Source organism: Macaca mulatta, chromosome 2 (genome assembly GCF_049350105.2).
Source record: "Macaca mulatta isolate MMU2019108-1 chromosome 2, T2T-MMU8v2.0, whole genome shotgun sequence".
Classification (NCBI taxonomy): Eukaryota; Metazoa; Chordata; class Mammalia; order Primates; family Cercopithecidae; genus Macaca; species Macaca mulatta.
This window is the reverse complement of record NC_133407.1, coordinates 171,526,187-171,543,680: the sequence shown is the minus strand read 5'-3', so window position 1 is coordinate 171,543,680 and position 17,494 is coordinate 171,526,187. Positions and strand designations below refer to the sequence as shown.

Below are 17,494 nucleotides of genomic sequence, written 5' to 3'. Positions count from 1 at the left end.
GGCAAAGGAGGGGCATCTGAGCTACCTGAGGTGGAGATGAAGGCACGAAAGGCCTCTTAAGTGAAGTGATGCTCAGGATTAGTTTTGAAATGAGATAGGAATGTTCTAAATAAAAAAGCCTGAGACATTGAAGGATCTGCATAGTATGTACTGTGGCCTTCCTGTGCTTTGTGGTGACGGCTTGCAGAGATGAGGCTAAAAAGGAAGGCAGGGGTCAGGTCACGAAGGCTTTCCCACTCTTCGGTAAGGCACCAAAATATTTTAATCAGCAGATTGACACAGTTAGATTTTTCCTTTTAGCCTTTCTGTGTTTTGATGGAGAACGCCAGGAGGAAGAGATCAGTTAGAAGGTGTTACAATAGTCCAGGTGGGAAACGAGGGAGGCTTGAACTAGGGCAGTGTCAGGAAAATAAGGAAGATTTGCATGAGATTTAAGAGGTATTCTCACTCAACAAGAGTCCGTGACTGATTGGGTGGTGGTGAGGAGAGCGTGACTCCAGGCTCTGGTTGAGTGATTGGGCAGATGGATGACGGTGTCAGTCATGGCGTGAGAAACCCAGGAGAATGAACCCTCTGTGGAAGACGGAAGCTCTGCAGCCAGAGTAGGAGGGTTGGGTGGAGCATCCCAATCATCCTGTCAAAGACAGGGTGGTTCACAGCCAGACCCAGAAATTTTGATAAGAAAATCTGGGCAAGAACAGCCTGGCCTCCATTAGATTCTTCTCTGCCATTGCTAGGTTGAATGGAGTGAGTGCTATTTAACTTCCATTCGATTTGATTCCTACAAAAGCTCCTGAAGAGGCGATTCCATCGAGGTCACATTCGAGTCAGTTTCTGGGTACCCATGCATGAGATGTAATTGCTTCTTTTATCACAGGAGTTTGTATCCTGTGATGATTACTCCAGGTTTCTCTTCCTCCTTCTCTTCATTTATGTCTTTAAATTTTTTTAGGTTGTTTAAATTTATTCATTTTATTTTTATTTTTTACTTCCATAGGTTTTGGGGGACCAGGTGGTATTTGGTTACGTGAATAAGTTCCATAGTGGTGATTTCTGAGACTTTGGTGCACCTATTACCTGAGCAATGTACACTGTACCCAATTTGTAGTCTTTTATCCCTCACCCCCGCCACCCTTTCCTTCGAGTCCCGGAAGTCTCTTCATTTATGTCTTATCTTCAGCTCCCTTTTCTCCTTTCCTTCCACCTGCTTCCTGGGGCAAGTTGTTGAGTGAGAAGCTTCTTGCTACTTTCCTCTTGGCTGCTTTTTTAATGGAGAGGTTTTGCATTTGCTGAGCAGAAATAAGAGGAGTCAGCATCCACATGTGTCACCTGTTGCAGAGTGGACTGTCTATTTCAAAGGTGAATGAAGGGGTGGCCTGCCCCTCCACACCTGTGGGCGCTTCTCGTTAGGTGGATTGAGAGACTTGAGAAAAGAAATGAGACGCAGAAACAAAGTATAGAGAAAGAAAAAGTGGGCCCAGGGGACCGCGCTCAGCACACAGAAGACCCATGCCGGCACAGGTCTCTGAGTTCCCTCAGTATTTATTGATCATTATCTTTACCATCTTAGAAAAGGGGAAGTGGCAGGACAATAGGATCATAGTAGGGAGAAGGTCAGCAGTAAGACATATAAATAAAGATCTCTGTGACATGAATAAGTTTAAGGAAAAGTGCTGTGCCTTGATATGCATATGTAAACATCTCCATAAACCTTTTTAGTGCACAAAGAGCAGCATTGCCGCTAGCAAGTCCCACCTTCAGCCCTAAGGCGGTTTTCTCCTATCTCAGTAAATAGAACACACAATCAGGTTTTACACCAAGCCGTTCCATTGCCCAGGGATGGGCAGGAGACAGATGTCTTTCTCTATCTCAACTGCCAAGAGGCCTTCTTTCCTCTTTTACTAATTCCTCAGCACAGACCCTTCACGGGTGTCAGGCTGGGGGACGATCAGGTCTTTCTTTCCCTTCCCACGACGCCATATTTCAGACTATCACATGGGGAGAAACCTTGGACAACACCTCGCTTTCCTAGGCAGAGGTCCCTGTGACCTTTGGCAGTGTACGCGTCCCTGGGTACTTGAGATTAAGAGAATGGTGATGACTTTTAACAAGCATACTGCCTTCAGGCACTTGTTTAACAAAGCACACCCTGCACAGCCCTAAATCCATTAAACCTTGAGTCACCACAGCACCTGTCTCTTGCAAGGACAGGGTTGGGGGTAGGGTCACAGATTAACAGCATCTCAAATACAGAACAAAATGGAGTCTCTTATGTCTACTTCTTTCTATATAGACACAGTAACAGTCCGATTTCTCTATCTTCTCCCCACATAAATGAATGTTCATTTTTCATCTTACAACCGTATCTCTTGCACGGAGTCAGACACGAGGAAATTCTCCGGGTATTTTGGGCTCATCAGTAGGTAGTGGCAAAGGAACAGGGACTGACATTGATGCCTGCAGTGGGTCCACAGATTTCTTTGAGCCAGTTTCTTCTCTGATAAGTAGAAATCAGTGCACTTTCTCTGTTTAACTCAGGTGCAAATGAGATTACATAAAAATAACTTGAGAAACATTTTAAAAGAATTATATTGGGCCGGGCGCGGTGGCTCATGCCTGTAATCCCAGCACTTTGGGAGGCTAAGGTGGGTAGATTACGAGATCAGGAGATTGAGACCATCCTGGCTAACACAGTGAAACCCCGGTTCTACTAAAACTACAAAAAATTAGCCAGGCGTGGTGGCGGGCACCTGTAGTCCCAGCTACTTGGGAGGCTGAGGCAGGAGAATGGCATGAACCCAGGAGGCGGAGCTTGCAGTGAGCCCAGATCGCGCCATTGGCCTGGGCAACAGAGACTCGGTCTCAAAAAAAAAAAAGAATTATCTTATTTACACATGATCAAAGTAAGGCATAGTGAAGTGACAGATTCCTGCCCTTCATTCCCCAACCAAATATGCTCAGGAACAAAAATTAGCACCTAAATGTATTCCTGTCTTCTTGTCAGGTCAATAACTCCTTTCTTCCATTAGGTCAACTTCCAGAAGTTTATGGATATAAAAGGTAAATGGAAGTGAGTATTTGTGGAGGAAAAACTATTTTTTTCTCCATACCCACATTCAATGCAGAACACTTCTGTGGCCACATGTGTGTTTTTTTTCCCCACACCAACCAATTATCTGCCACCAGCTGTGTATCCTACAATCCAGTTCAATTCTGACGTGATCTGCCTGGAGTAAGTGCAGACCCCACAGTTTAAGGGTTCAGCCCCACAAAACTTCCCTCACTTAACATGCCAGTTACAAGTCTAGGTTGTCACTTGTGCTTCTGACCAACCAGCTGCAAATCCGAGGTTTCCAAAACCCCTGCCTTGGGTTTGATCATTTGCTAGAATGGCTCACAGAGCTCAGGGAAGCATTACATTTATGGGTACACTGTAGAGAATAGAGCATATCAAAAGCCAGATGAAAAGGTACATAGGATGGACATGTGGGACGGAACGTGGGTGTCCATGTCCTTTCAAGTGTGCCACCCTCCCTGTAAATGTGGTCAGCCACCTGGGAGCTCTCCAAACTCTGTCTTTTAGGGATTTTTATGGAGATTTCATCACATAGGCATGATGGATTATTATGCATTATTATGCTGGAGAGAACTTGCTCTCCAGCCTCTCTCCCCTCTGGAGGATGGAGGTGGAGGTGGGGCCAAAAGCTTCAGATTTCTTCCTCTTCTTCTTTTTTTTTTCTCGAGACCGTTTTCACTATATTGCGTGGGCTGATATCAAGCTCCTGGCTTCAAGTGATTCTCCCTGCTAGTCTCCCGAGTAGCTGGGATTACAGGCGTGCACCATCCCACTCCACCACACTGGCTGAAAGTTCCAAGCTTCTAGCTGTGGCTTGGTCTTTCTGATGATCAGCTCCCATCCAGCAGCCCACCAAGAGTTGCCTCATCAGAAATAAAGACACTCCTATAACCCAGGAAACTGCAAGAGATTTAGGAGCAGGTCTGTGTCAGGAGCTGGGGTAAAGATCAAATGTTAGAGTAAAAGATGTACCCGGCACCCCTGTCACTCAGGAAGTAACAAGGGTTTTAGGAATTCTGTGCCAGGAACTGGGGCAGAGACTAAACGTATATGTATTTTTATTATATCACAGTATTGGAACTTTATGCTCTTTCCCTTGGCTTTTCTAAACACAGGTCCTGCCATGCGTCATTGCCACAGTTTTTTCCTCTCAGGGTTGGGGCTGTTACTCTGCTTAAGCCAGCGTGTTAGTTACATGCGAACCAGCACACCCTGTGCATGGGTTAGGAGCTAATGATGGCACCTCTCTTATTCTGGAAGCTGGTCTCTAATTAGCCACCGCATCAGACTCAGCTAATCAACTCGCTGAGCTCCTTGCTCAGTTTGCACCAAGCCCCGTAGACATTGTGTGGGAGACACCAGACTAAGGGTTGAGGAACCTCCCTATTTCACTTCTTTGGGCCCAAAGTGGACAGTGTGACTAACAGCTCCCCAAATATAAATATGTCCTAAGTACAGCAGAGGAGCATGATCAAAAAGAATCTTTAAGTGAACACAAAAAGTGATCTAGTCTACCACTCCATATGTTACCTTAAAATTTTAACTTAAAAATTTTGCTGAAAGCCCTTGTGTGCAAAACACTGTGCTGGGCCCTAGAGATTAATAAAGGAAGGAAGGGAAGGAGGAAGCAGAGAAGACTGGAAGGAAGGATAGATATCACCCCTGCCATAGGAAGCTCAGTCCAAAAGGAAGAGAGAGACGTGAGTGCTTGACATTGGTGCTTGAAAAGATCCTCCTCTACGGCATCCTCATTCTCCTCCCCATCACAGCATTCCTGTGAAAGCTGCTTTCCTACTTCCTGAGTTTTTTAAATGGCTGTCAGCCTATCGGCAATATCCTGTGCTTTGGGACTTAAGAGCTGTACAACGACCCAGTCATTTTCTTCTTCAGGAGACAGTTTCCTTCATTGTATATATATCCATTTCATCTTCACTGGGTAGTGTGGTCAGATGGGAAGAAGCTGGTTTTTACTGTTCATAACACGTAGGATTGAATGTTGGCTTCTCCATTTACTAGCAGAGTGACCTGGGACAGGTTTTCTTCATCTCATGGAATGGAGTGCTGTTTTATTTTCCAGTAAAAAGGGGAGACATGTTTTAATGCCTGTTATGCCAGGTTTTTATAAAGATCACGACAATAATGACAAGATTAGAAGAGCAGAAATAGCAGGCACTCTCATCTTTTGTTCTCTCTTTGAGAGATGGGTTGTACATGTTGAATTAAATGGGAGTGTATTGTGGAAGTGCAGCGTCCTTGACATTCCATTCAGAGTTGAGGGGAAGCAAGGTGAGCTCTCCCTAGGGCACTGCTGTTTTTGTATGTTTGACTGCTTGTTATTGAATAAAGTAATAGGTCATTAAGCCATAATGGCGGTAGCTGGGGATGGCACATGTTCCTGAGTACTACTAGTTTAGGATTCAGACCTCTGAAACACAACTACTCAATGCCTGGAAAAAGATGTGTGTAACATAATATCACCAACTAGTATCCAGAATATAAAACTAACCACTTCAGCTAGATGAGAAAAAGATAGATAAGCCAAGGGAAAGAAAGGAAATGAGTGAGAAACTCAGAGATGAGAAGTCCCAGAGTTAATAAACATATGAAAAGATGTTCAACCTCACTAGTAAGTGAGGCAGTACAGATTAAAATAACGTGCAGCACTATTTTATACTCCTCAGAGTGGAAAAAATTTAAGTTTGGTAACACTAAGTGCTGGTAAGGATGTGGCAAATGGATATGTATACATTGCTGGGAGGGATGGGACAGGGAGAGCAATTTTGTGAAGTTGGAGATGAACCTACCCTTGAACCCAACAATTCCTTTTCTTGGCATATGCCCATTGGGAACTCCTGCGTGCCCAAGAAGAGATGCCCAGAGAAATTAAGGATGCTTGCTTCAGCATAGGTTGTAATAGGGGGAAATTGGTAATAGTGCATGTGATCATCAGTAGGGGAATGGATAAGCTGGTATACTCATTTAAACGAATCTATGCAGGAGTTAGGTAAATACCTTTTATTGAGATTTATTTTATGAATAAATCTTAAATGTAATTTTGGTGAAAAAAGGCAAGGTTTAGAAGATTTTGTAGAATATGGTGCCTTTTGTTTGAATAAAAACACAAATTATATTTTGTTATGATTACATAAATAAGTAGCAATTTGTTAAAATATGCAAGGAAAGGATGCATGCCAGCTTCAGAATGATGGTTAGTACTAAGGAAGAGAGAGAGGAGGAGCTGAATGGTATGTAGGGGTCATTTTAGCTTTATTTTGTTTCTTAAAGGGCCAAACCCAATATAGCAAACTGTGAAGACACGAAAGCTAGGTAGTGGAAACACAGGTGTCATTATTTTTTATGATGCTTGCAATATTTCATGCATAAAATAAAGCCTCCGTATTTTTGCAATTCCCCTGTTTGTCTCTTTGTCCAGGGGATGTGCTAGACCCGTGGCTTAGCATGGCTGTTTGTCTTTATGCTGAAGCTCTGGAGAAGGGAGAAAGAAGCCCTGTCTAAGCAATGTCCCAGGTGCTAAGTGGTCTGTGCTGCTGCTGTCCAGCAGCCATTTTGGGGTCTTCTCTCCTTCCTATGGTCTGTGAGGTCTGTGTGGGCTCCAGCTGCTGACATTCTCACCACCAAGGCCACAGGGTGCCAGTGCAACTTCTGAGAGAAGCTGAGTCATTTGGTCCTTATAAATGTGGTTCTTTTGAAGTAGCGTTAACTTGAGTTTTGGTTTATGGTAGGCTCAAACCTTCCTATTTCTTGATCCAGAGCTTCCAGATAAGTTGATTCCAGTCTAGAATGGAATCTCCTCTGCCATAGAAGTAGTTTTGCTTTGTCAGGTGTTGTGTAATATAATCTGTCAGTAATGTGTGTGGTTTAATTTGCTTCTGTTTGTTTTAGCTCACTGATGTGTACAGTACATCGCCCTCTCTGAGTCGTTATTTTACTTCAGTTGAAATAGTGGACTTCAGGTAAGAGTGTGGAACATTACATTTTGCTCTCTTTCTCTGGAAAGAGATCCCCCCCACCCCACCCTTCATCATTTACCTAGCAGGGCTTCCCAGAGCCTCAGAGCATGAAGGGAACCCATAATAGAATCACAGAAATCACAGAATGTCAGTGCTAGGAAGGTCTTTTATACCAACAGGCTTGACTCCCTTATTTTACAAATGAGAAAAAAGAAGACCAGATTAATGGTATGATTCGACCAGGGTCACACAGAATAGAGGAAAAGCCAGTCCCAGGTAAACGATTCCTGTTCAACAATGAATGCTCAAATAAGCTAAGGGTAGAAGTAGAAATAGATCTCAGGTAATGCTGTGATATGAGTGATATAATCTATGTATAGGTGTATAGGCATTTGCTTCTGAGGAGCACAAGTAATACAGGAGTATATTCTCCTTGTTTAGTATTAAAGATGTAAAGAGGGGCCGGGTGTTGTGGCTTATGCCTGTAATCCCAGCACTTTGGGAGGCCAAGGCAGCCGGATCACTTGAGGTCAGGAGTTCAAGACTAGCCTGGTCAACGTGGTGAAACCCTTCTACTAAAAATACAAAAATTAGCCAGGTGCGGTGGTAGGTGCCTGTAATCCCAGGTACTCGGGAGGCTGAGGCAGGAGAATCTCTTGAATTCGGGAGGGGAGGTTGCAGTGAGCTGAGATTGCGCCAGAGCACTCCAGCCTGAGTGACAGAGCCAGACTCTGTCAAAAAAAAAAAAGAAGAAGAAGAAGACATAAAGAGGTATGCACAGGAAAAGCCTACCTTCTGTCTCCTTTCTTCTCCACTGCCACTACCAATAACTAATGCCATTCCCTTCCATGGAGTTAATAGCTGTCAAGAGTTGAGTGTAATTACTTCTGTTCATGTATCTATTATAGGCACCACAGATACCACACACACATAGGATATACACACCCATATGTATTTTTTATTTTTTTAATTTCCTCCTCATCTTTAATGTTCTTGAGATGTAGGCATTAGGATATATGTGTGTGAAGTCAGTTTATTATCCTTTTACATCATTGGGACTAGTGGAGATGACTTAAAATTTACATCAAAGCTTCATTATCCATGATGCCTGAGATGTCTCTGGAATATGACCATCGAAAGTTGTATTATATTAAGAGTCCCCTTTCAAACTATAAGTTCTCCAAACCCTAATATTAGCAGACCTGGGAGGGGAGGCACATAAAGCAGGTGGTAGGTAGCACTATGGTGTGGGGCCAAACAGACCTGAAGCCTACAGATACATATGGTGCAGGCTGCCTTTGATCTCCTTCTTTAAAGACTCCCAAAGGGCTGGGCATGGTGGCTCCGGCCTGTAATCCCAGACCTTTGGGAGGCCGAGGCAGGCAGATCACAAGGTCAGGAGATTGAGACCATCTTGGCCAACATAGTGAAACCCCGTCTCTACTAAAAATACAAAAATTAGCTGGGCATGATGGCGCGTGCCTGTAACCCCAGCTACTCAGGAGGCTGAAGCAGGAGAATCGCTTGAACCAGGGAGTCAGAGGTTGCAGTGAGTCGAGATCGCACCCCTGCACTCCAGCCTGTGACACAGAGAGACTCAAACAAAACAAAACAGACCCAATGTACATGATACTTATGGTGACATCTCCTCACTTTGTTTCAAGAAGTCCAGGCAGGGGTTCTAAAGTATTGAATTGAGGAAGAAAAGCCATTGCTTCCCAAAAGGTGCTGCTGCACATGGGTGGAAGGCGGCTAAATCCTCGGCACATGCATTTGTGTTTACAGGGGCATCGTGACCTCAGCCCTGGACTAGCCCAACTAGAACCTAGAAAAATGCCCTTTGGCTTATTGGCTGCTAGACTCACTCCAGTGGTGGGCAGCTGGGGGAAAGGCCCTGAAAATTGCTCTTTTCTCAGAATTCAGCCTTACATAAATTTACCCTGTGACCTGCCATGGGGGATTAGGATGGGCTGGCCAGGCCAGGCTAGGTGGCCTGATTTTCCCATTCAGCTTCTGACCTGGTCTTCTGAAGGTCAGACTCTGGCCCTCTCCATTAACCAGCCCAAGTCCTGCCCCTGGGAATGCAGGGTGGCTGGCTGTGTAGGTGTTGATCCTCATTAGCGATAATTAGAGGGCAGAGCTCAGGGAACAAGTTATGACACCTGCAAACTAGAGTAGCTGGATTGCAGTTTGAAAGTGCATTTTTCGGCTTTCCTGTAGGGCATCCTTGAAACTATGAGTTTCTTGAGAGTCCTGACTCTCCATTATTCATCTGTTCTGCAGGATCTGGCACATCTCCCAGCTGTAGCAGAGTTTATAACTCAATTGTCAGCCACCGTGTAAGATCCAAGAATAGCGGCCTGTGTGACCTGTGGCCAGAAGAGGGAGCTCTTTGCCTGTCCTTAGCAGGGGCAGTGGCCTGATTCACACTAATGGGCCTGGCGCATCTGCAAAACTTCCCCAAGGTGATAGTCTCCGATGTGGCCTTCTGCTCGTTATTTTATTGCTGGTTCTTAATCTGGCCCATCTTGAACCAAAGTAATAGGATAACTACGAATAAACTAAATATTGAAGTAGCATTTAAAGAGTAGCATTAGACACTAATTAATGGAGGGTAACCCTTGATTATTTTTATTTTGGAAATAGGAAAAAATGTTCTAGGAAGATGAAAATTCCCTTTCCTTAGGTCCCATTACTGAGAGTTACAGGGCTTGGTTATCTTGCCCTAGGGGCCTCTGGAAATGGGACAGAAAAGTTTCTCACTTTGGGGACAAACCAGGGAAGCCTGATTTGTTGCTGATACACAGGGTGGTCTCTGCCAACATTCAGAAGGTCTGGACCCAGGTAGGAAGCTTTGGCTGTGCCTTAAACATTTTCATAGGTCAAATAAAGAACTGATTAAACTAAAGATCCCTGGCACACCTTTGTGGGGGCAATGCTGAGAACATGAAGAAGGAATGTGTGTGGAGAAAAGGGGAGGCTTCCCTGGCTTGCCTCGAGGGATGAAGGCTGGGGTTGGAACAGATGATGGGCGAAGCTTGGGATCTTCTCAGCATCTTGACCGGAGATGGGCTGCACCTCTCCCTCTGATGGCCTCTCCCAGTGGATTCCTAGAGGATGGGTACTAGGTGGAAGGAGGCGGTTAGGATCACCTCAACTTTTTGTGATGAATCTGTGGAAAAGGATTCTTACAGGACACTATGTTCTTCCAGGACAGAACATTCTTTGCTATTTTGTACTGGAAGAACATGCAAAACTTTAAAAAAAGTTATTGCTTAAGTTCATTTCTCGAGTTGTAGTGTGATGCTGTCTGTGCTTTAATGTCTCTGGTTTGCCTTTCAGTGGTGAAAATGCCACAGTAACCTACCACCTGCAGTTTGGGGTTCCATCAGATGATGAAAATGTTATGAAGTATATGATGAGTGAGGAGTTGGTGCTGGGCATTTTGCTACAGGATTTCCATGATGAGAACCTACCTGGTTGTGAGAGTCTGGGGCTTGATCCAGCATCCCTCTTGCTCTCTGGTAAGTAGAGCAAGTAAAGAAGTCAGAGTTGTGATGATAAACAGGTGAACCAGATTGGAGGTGACTCAAACCAATTGAGTCAGATTGGTTTGGTTCGATTTGGGAACTTTGGTGACTTGGTACTGTGTCAGACTCTTCTTTTCTTCACTCGTCCCCTCAGCGCATGGTGTTGCTGTGAGGTGATGTTCCCCTCTCTGTGGAGGCTACACAGTCCATGCCCTCCATAATTACACAGTGTAGTTGGGGAACAGTTATGGAAAAGATAATTCAACCATAAAGATGAACATTGCTACATGTTTCCTCATGCAGTTCACCCACATTCTAAGCCCTGTATCCTACTTTACAACATGATTAGCAAACTTTATGGAGACACTGGTTTCCCAAGAGAAGTAAGAATTGAAGAATTTGAAATAAATGATACAGCTAAATTGCTCAGAGTATCTTAATATGGGGAACCTATTTCTTTTTCTGTTGAAGGCCACTGAGACCATTAAGAAATTAATAGGGACAAGTTTATTCCTTTCCTTAGAAAATTATGACAAATTTACTCGTCAACTTTTAAAATTAAGAACAGAACAAGGAAATAGATATGTTGTTTAATAAATGTAACAAACACCCCATTTATCGGAATATGAGAACTTTTAACCCTCGGAACAAAACCTGGCAGAAAGGAAGGTCAGAAGGCCAAATGGCTTCAGGCCCTCAAAATGTCCTTCCATTGCTTTGTAGTGAAGCTCTGGCCTTTGCTGCTGATCTCAGTTTCTGATACCTGGCTCAGAGGCTTGTTTGCTCTTATTTAGCCCATAATGCCAACAATCTTGAATATTTTATGTTCTCATCCACAGTCCATCAGAATCACTTTCTCCACTTTAGTAGGTTCTCAGTAAATACTAGTTGAATGAATGAAAGGCAAATTAGAAGTAGTTGTGGTTGGCAGCAGGTGCATTAACGGTCTAGAATCAAAAGCATGGAACAGGGGGTTAAAAGCACACGTGTTAGTGCATAGTACAAGACAAGGTGTTTATTATGATGACACTGTTTCTTGAGGATGAGAGGCAAGAGTAATGTTGGCCTAAGAAGGCAGAATGTTATGTAAAACAGTTCTTAAGAATGCCATTCAGAAGGCCAAATTTAGCTCACTGGAAATGTCTCATAAATGGAGATCCTCCTCACAGAGCATCCTGAATAAAGTGTGTCTGTGGGTCAGGCAGACAATATATGTGTGTGGAGTGAAGAGGTTATGCCCCAATTACAGTAATTTTAAAAAGAAAAAAAAAAGGCCAGGTGCGGTGGCTTACGCCTGTAATCCCAGCACTTTGGGAGGCTGAGGCAGGTGGATGACATGAGGTCAGGAGTTTGAGACAAGCCTGGCCAACATGGTGAAACCCCACCTCTACTAAAAATACAAAAATTAGCCGGGCATGGTGGTGAGTGCTTGTAATCCCAGCTACTTGGGAGGCCGCGGCAGGAGAATCGCTTGAACCCGGGAGGCAGAGGTTGCGGTGAGCCGAGATTGCGCCATTGCACTCCAGCCTGGGTGACAAGAGCGAAACTCCGTCTCAAAAGAACAAACAAACCAATAAACAAACAAAAAAACCACAAACCTTCAGCCTCCTCCTGTGTAAAGAGGCCTGCGATGCCTGTGGGGGCTGCTGCTGTGCTGTGGTTGGTCTTGATTTTCTTAGGCCCCTTGCAAAAATTGTTACTGACTCCTTCCAAATGGAGGCCAGGGAGGTGGGCAGAGGTCTGAGGAAAGGTTTAAGAGGCTTCCGAGGCTGAGAGGTTCATACAACACAGGATAAAGGGCAGGCTGCTTATGAGGCCTGAGGAGGGCTCCCAGAAGACCCTGAGCTTGGCCAAAGAGACTCAGCTGTTTCCCCAGGGCTCGGTGCTCCAGCAGGCGCTGGGGAAGCAGCTATGAGTGGAACAAAGTCTCTGCTCTTCTGGAAGTTGCACTCTTTCTCTCAGATGTTTCTTCTGATGGGACATGCTGAGAAAATGTGGGGTTTTCTGTGACCCCATGTCCCACTTTCCAGAGCATGAATGTGCAATATTTGAGCCATTTTATGTTTTCAGAATGTAAGTGTCACTGCCCTCTGAAAGGGAAGGGTACACAGAGAAGCAGTTGGGAAATAGGGAAAGAAGAAGAGGGACTCATCGCAGGCAGGCAGGCAGATGGGGGATGAGCGCAGAGGCAAACTCTAGAGACAAGGAAGATGTGTCAGGGAGAGGCCCAGGGCCCTTGGAGGGACCAAGAGGGATGGAGTGAGTTCTTTCGCCAGTTTCCCCGTGCACGTGAGCTGTGGGCTTGGGGGATTGCCACCCCCGCCCTGTGATTAGCTGGGCAACTAGTTTCCCACAATGGTAATGTTCTCAGTCTTCAAAGAGCAAAGATTCTTAACATTGTTTGGTTTGTTTGCCCCTTAGAGAATCTGAAGGCAGCCGTGTACCTTCTCCCCAGGGAAAAAAAAAATGTACATACCTCTCCCCACAACACAAAATTGTACAGACAATTTCAGGGATTCCGAGTATTTCCCTGAGGCCAGCCTATGGTCCATTTGGGGTTTGAATATGTGCACTTTAGAAGCAGAATCCGAAATTAGGTTGTAATTTGGATTCCTGAGGGGTTTTTGTGTGTTTGCTTCTTATTCTCTAATTTGGAAATACGGCGATTATTTTGACCTGACTGCATGCATATTTGGATGCCTTATAAAAATAAAAACTTTCCTTAAAATATCACGATAAAGGAATTTTTTAAGTCCATCGTCCCTCACCCTTCCCTGTCTTTGATCTTCTTCACCTCCTAGATGAGTGGGGCCGTGGGCTAAGAGGGGAAAGTCTATTTTACAAAGGTCAAAGGAAAGGTCAGCATCCTGAGTTACTTTGGACACAGAGGAGGTACTTGGTATGTTCTCACATGGGAAGGAGTCAGCTAGTAGACTGAGTAGGGAAAAAGGACAAAACCAGGATTTTTGTGAGAGAGAAGAGGAAAAAGCGCCAGCTAGGGAGAATAGTGAATCTTGTCAGTCCTGTCAGTGGTGGTGAGGCTGGACTCCTGTAGACCCCGGCGGGCTTCCCCTGTGTCATGTCTGTTTAGGGCTTTGCATCTGTACCTGCACCTGCCCCTTAGGGTTCACATCATTTCTCTCATCAGAATTTCTCACAGTATATTGTACATGTTTTAAAAATGGAAATTTTAGAGTTTATGGTTAGATTATGAAAAGAGACTGGATGTTAAAATGTCCTCAGCACCCAAAAACCACATCATCAAAATTATTTCTCATGCATCCTACCCAAACAAATAAGCAATGAACAATAAATGTGATTTGCCTTTTGACATGTATTCAGAGTGGTTTGTGTGTGTGTGTGTGTGGACTGAAGACTAAATTTCCTCTGTTAGGAATTTATAAACCTTGCAATTTTATCTAAGATTTTATGTTAAAATTCAATGAAATGAAATAAAAACCGAAGCATTTAATAATGTTTTTAAAAATCAGTAACTTTTGTTCATCTGTGTTTTCTTTTTAGAATGAGGTGATGGAGGTTGGTCTGTGTCTGAAAGCAGTGCTCCACCCTGTCCTGGAGATGAAGGGAATTCACTCTGTTTTGCAGAAAAGATTCTGTGGATTAATACAGAAGCACCAGCAACAACCAGAGGGATGGAGACTCCTTTCTCTCCTGATTCTGCAGGCTGGCTCCAAGCCCAGTAAAACAGCTCCCAAGCACCGCTTCAGCTGGGTCCAGTCTTAACAAAGGCAGGAAGCCAGCTAGGGTGGGGGCGATAGGGTCATCGGGTACATCCCCCTGTGGGAGGTCACTGGTATTCTGTTTTTTGTTTTAGTTTTAGTTTAGTTTTGTTTTGTTTTTTGAGACAGTGTCTTGTTCTGTCGCTTAGGCTGGAGTGCGGTGGTGCAATCATGGCTCACTGCTATCCTTGAAGCACCCCACCCACCTGGGCTACTTTTTCTTTAGTGCAGCGGTGCACTGCCTTCTTTTAGGTGGGATCGCATAAGCATGAGCTGGTAAAGCAGGGAGAGGCGGGCAGCCAGGTTAGGAAGACTAAGCCAATCATTCACTGAAATCACCCTTCTCCCTTCCCACCATTCGTTTTGATCTACCTCAAAGCCAGGCTGTGAAGAAAAGGAAGCCACTTCAGAAGACCTCAGCAGTGTGGTTCTGTGTCTACTTCCATGACCTGTACCTGAGTATCTCAGCCAACCAGCCCTAGGCACACCACCAACGTTACTTTGAGATCTGTATATATAGCTAGCTACAGATGGGAGCTGTGTGTTTCTTTATTATTTTGCCACTCCTCATTGTTCCTGTGATTCCTGAACACGCTTTTTGGAAATATGGGTCCCTGTGACTTTTGAGCATACTACTATCACTTTGGATAGTCACTCCATGTATATTTTTAGAAACCTCCATTAGGGAATCATTAAGGCTGTTTAACATCTGCTCTGGATATTACACATTGGCTTTTTGTTGCCCAGTGCTACAAACGTTCCTGTAGGACTCAGTGTCTTCAGGCAATGATTGTGTATCCTGTTACAGATGGTTGTGATACAGGAAGAACCACTCTTCTTTGAAAATAAAATGTTGGAAGCTTTTGCCAGCTATTTGGGGGGTAGAAGGAATATTAGTGACTGTATTGATTGTCTACAGATACAGAATTGCCTGTTGTGAGGGAACCGAGTGTTTGTTTTGTTGGGAAAAGAAATTTACCAGGAGAAAGAGTTTTGTGCTGTATCGTGAGACATGTCGTCTGTCAGTTAAATCAGCCCTGGGTTAAAGTCAGTGTGAAAGGCAGCTGTGTGTGGGCACGAGCTAGTGTCTGCCTTAGACTAGATTTGACTTGAGTTCTTTATGACCCAGGACTCTGGATAATGTGAATTTGCTTTCTTATTTAACTAGAAGATGCATATACTATAGATCATTGTCTCATTTTAGTGATCGTTCCTTAAACTAGTGAAACTAGTGGATTTCTCTTCTTCCTCTTTATTTTTTACATGTCAAATGTGAACCTTAGTGTAGTTGTATTTTGTAGAAAATAATGAAACATTTTAATGGAGAATGGTTTAAAAACATTTACAATAAATTATTTTTGCATCTGTGTTGTTGCATTCCGATTGGCTGAGCTTTGGGCTGGGTTTTCGTTTGTTTGTTTGTTTCTTGCAGTAAATGGTGTTGAACATCATCTTTTCATTTCCCTTAGGGCAGCTTCCTCTTCTGGGTGAATAAGATCAAGCCAAGTTTTGCGGGGGCGGCCTGGGTTCTCCTCTCTGTTCCAGCAAGAGCAGGCAGAGGCCATCCCCTCCTCTTTCTCTGAGGTCCTCTGTGGCAGGACTTGGTATCTGAAAGGGCTTGGACTTGAAGGAACGGCCTGTTCATATCTGGAGGCAGGATTTGGTTTTGTTCTTCCCTTCTTCTTTGGAAAGCACCAAGATGCAAGTACCTTGTCTTGGGTTTTGACCACTTGCAAGTCATAGAGAGGACTTTCCATAGGTTCGACTTTCCTGCCCAAATGGTATGGAAAAACTAACCTTTGTGACTAACATATTTGGTGGTGTTTGAAAGAAAATGTCACTTGCAAATGCACTTTCTGCTATAGGAGATAAATCTACTGCTCATCACGCAACATCATGATGAGCATCATGCCTGGTACATAGTGAGGTTTCAAAAATTGAAGGATTTGAGAAGAAAAACTGCTCTTCTCTGGATGTCACTTAGATATGGATAGAATGGCAACAGCCATATTGGCAGAACCCGCTCCTATTCCTCCGCCAACAAAAATTCCAGCCATGTGTCTAATTCTTTTTTTGTTTTTGCCTTTCAATTTAATTTAGTTCTATAGATTTGAAAAAATGATGTGTTTTATAGAAGGCTATAGGGGATACTAATGGAGAAGACAATAAGAAAAGAAGCTGTTAGTTTTATTAAGGAGTTAGGATCAGTACAGATGAAACAGGAAACAGCAGAAAAAAATACCCAGGAGTTAAAAACAAAGGCAGTCTGGGCATGGTGGCTCAGGCTTGTAATCCCAGCACTTTGGGAGGTTGAGGCAGGCAGATCACCTGAGGTTAGGAGCTCGAGACCAGCCTGACCAAAGTGGTGAAACCCCATCTCTACTAAAAATTAGCCAGGCATGGTGGCAGGTGCCTGTAATCCTAGCTACTTGGGAGGCTGAAGCAGGAGAATCACTTGAACCCAGGAGGCAGAGGTTGCAGTGAGCCGAGATCACACCATTGTACTCCAGCCTGGGTGACAAGAGTGAAACTCCCTCACAAACAAACAAACAAACAAACAAACAGAAACCCCAGCAGGGTTGAGTAGGGTTGCGGGTGGTTAGAGAAAAGAGTGGTCAGTATAGTTTAATCAGAGGAGGGTTTTTTGTAGGAAGTAGGACTCAAGCCGAATCCTGAAGCCCTGGTGGGATTTGAATAAGATTTGCCTTCCTTTACACATGTTTGTGTCTTCTTAGGATGAGGTACATGTTCTCTACTTTGTCTTTTACATGTGAATTCTGGACATGAATCCTGTCCTATTCAGAGTCTGATCAATGCTAAGAAAAAGTGGGAGAAATCTCTCAATATGCTCCTTCTCCTCTCCCATCACTCTTTCATTGCTTTAAAATAAGTTAATTCACACTATTGCTGCATTGTTGGCAGCTTTATCCACAGACATCCTTGAATCTTTCCTTTGTGACTAGATATTATAGACTCAGCTTCAAAAGGCACCTCCCTCATCTCACAGTTGGGAAATCAAATTCTGGAGAGCTGGGAGGACCAGCCCGGAGTTCCACCGCTTGTTGAGGGCAAAGCCTAGATCACAGGGCAACCACACACTATGAATGGCCTCCAGCCCAGGGAGGATCCCCAGAGGCATGCTCAGTTCAGGCTTGGCTGACATCTGGGAATTCCTAA

At 44.2% G+C, this 17,494-nt stretch overlaps 1 protein-coding gene and 1 non-coding gene across 2 annotated transcripts in view; both read left to right on the top strand.

Moving 5' to 3' along the window:
- C2H3orf52 (chromosome 2 C3orf52 homolog) overlaps window positions 1–15,685 on the top strand; it is a 32,809-nt gene extending 17,124 nt beyond the window's left edge. Inside the window, exons 4-6 of the mRNA XM_015129852.3 lie at window positions 6,980–7,050; window positions 10,390–10,571; window positions 14,100–15,685. Of these exons, the coding sequence (XP_014985338.1) occupies window positions 6,980–7,050; window positions 10,390–10,571; window positions 14,100–14,104 (258 nt within the window). The 3' untranslated portion in view covers window positions 14,105–15,685. The remainder of the gene's footprint in view (window positions 1–6,979; window positions 7,051–10,389; window positions 10,572–14,099) is intronic.
- MIR567 (microRNA mir-567) lies at window positions 10,230–10,323 on the top strand. The gene has a single exon (NR_032615.1). It is a non-coding gene; the product is annotated as a microRNA mir-567 (primary transcript).
- Window positions 15,686–17,494: the final 1,809 nt, after the last annotated feature.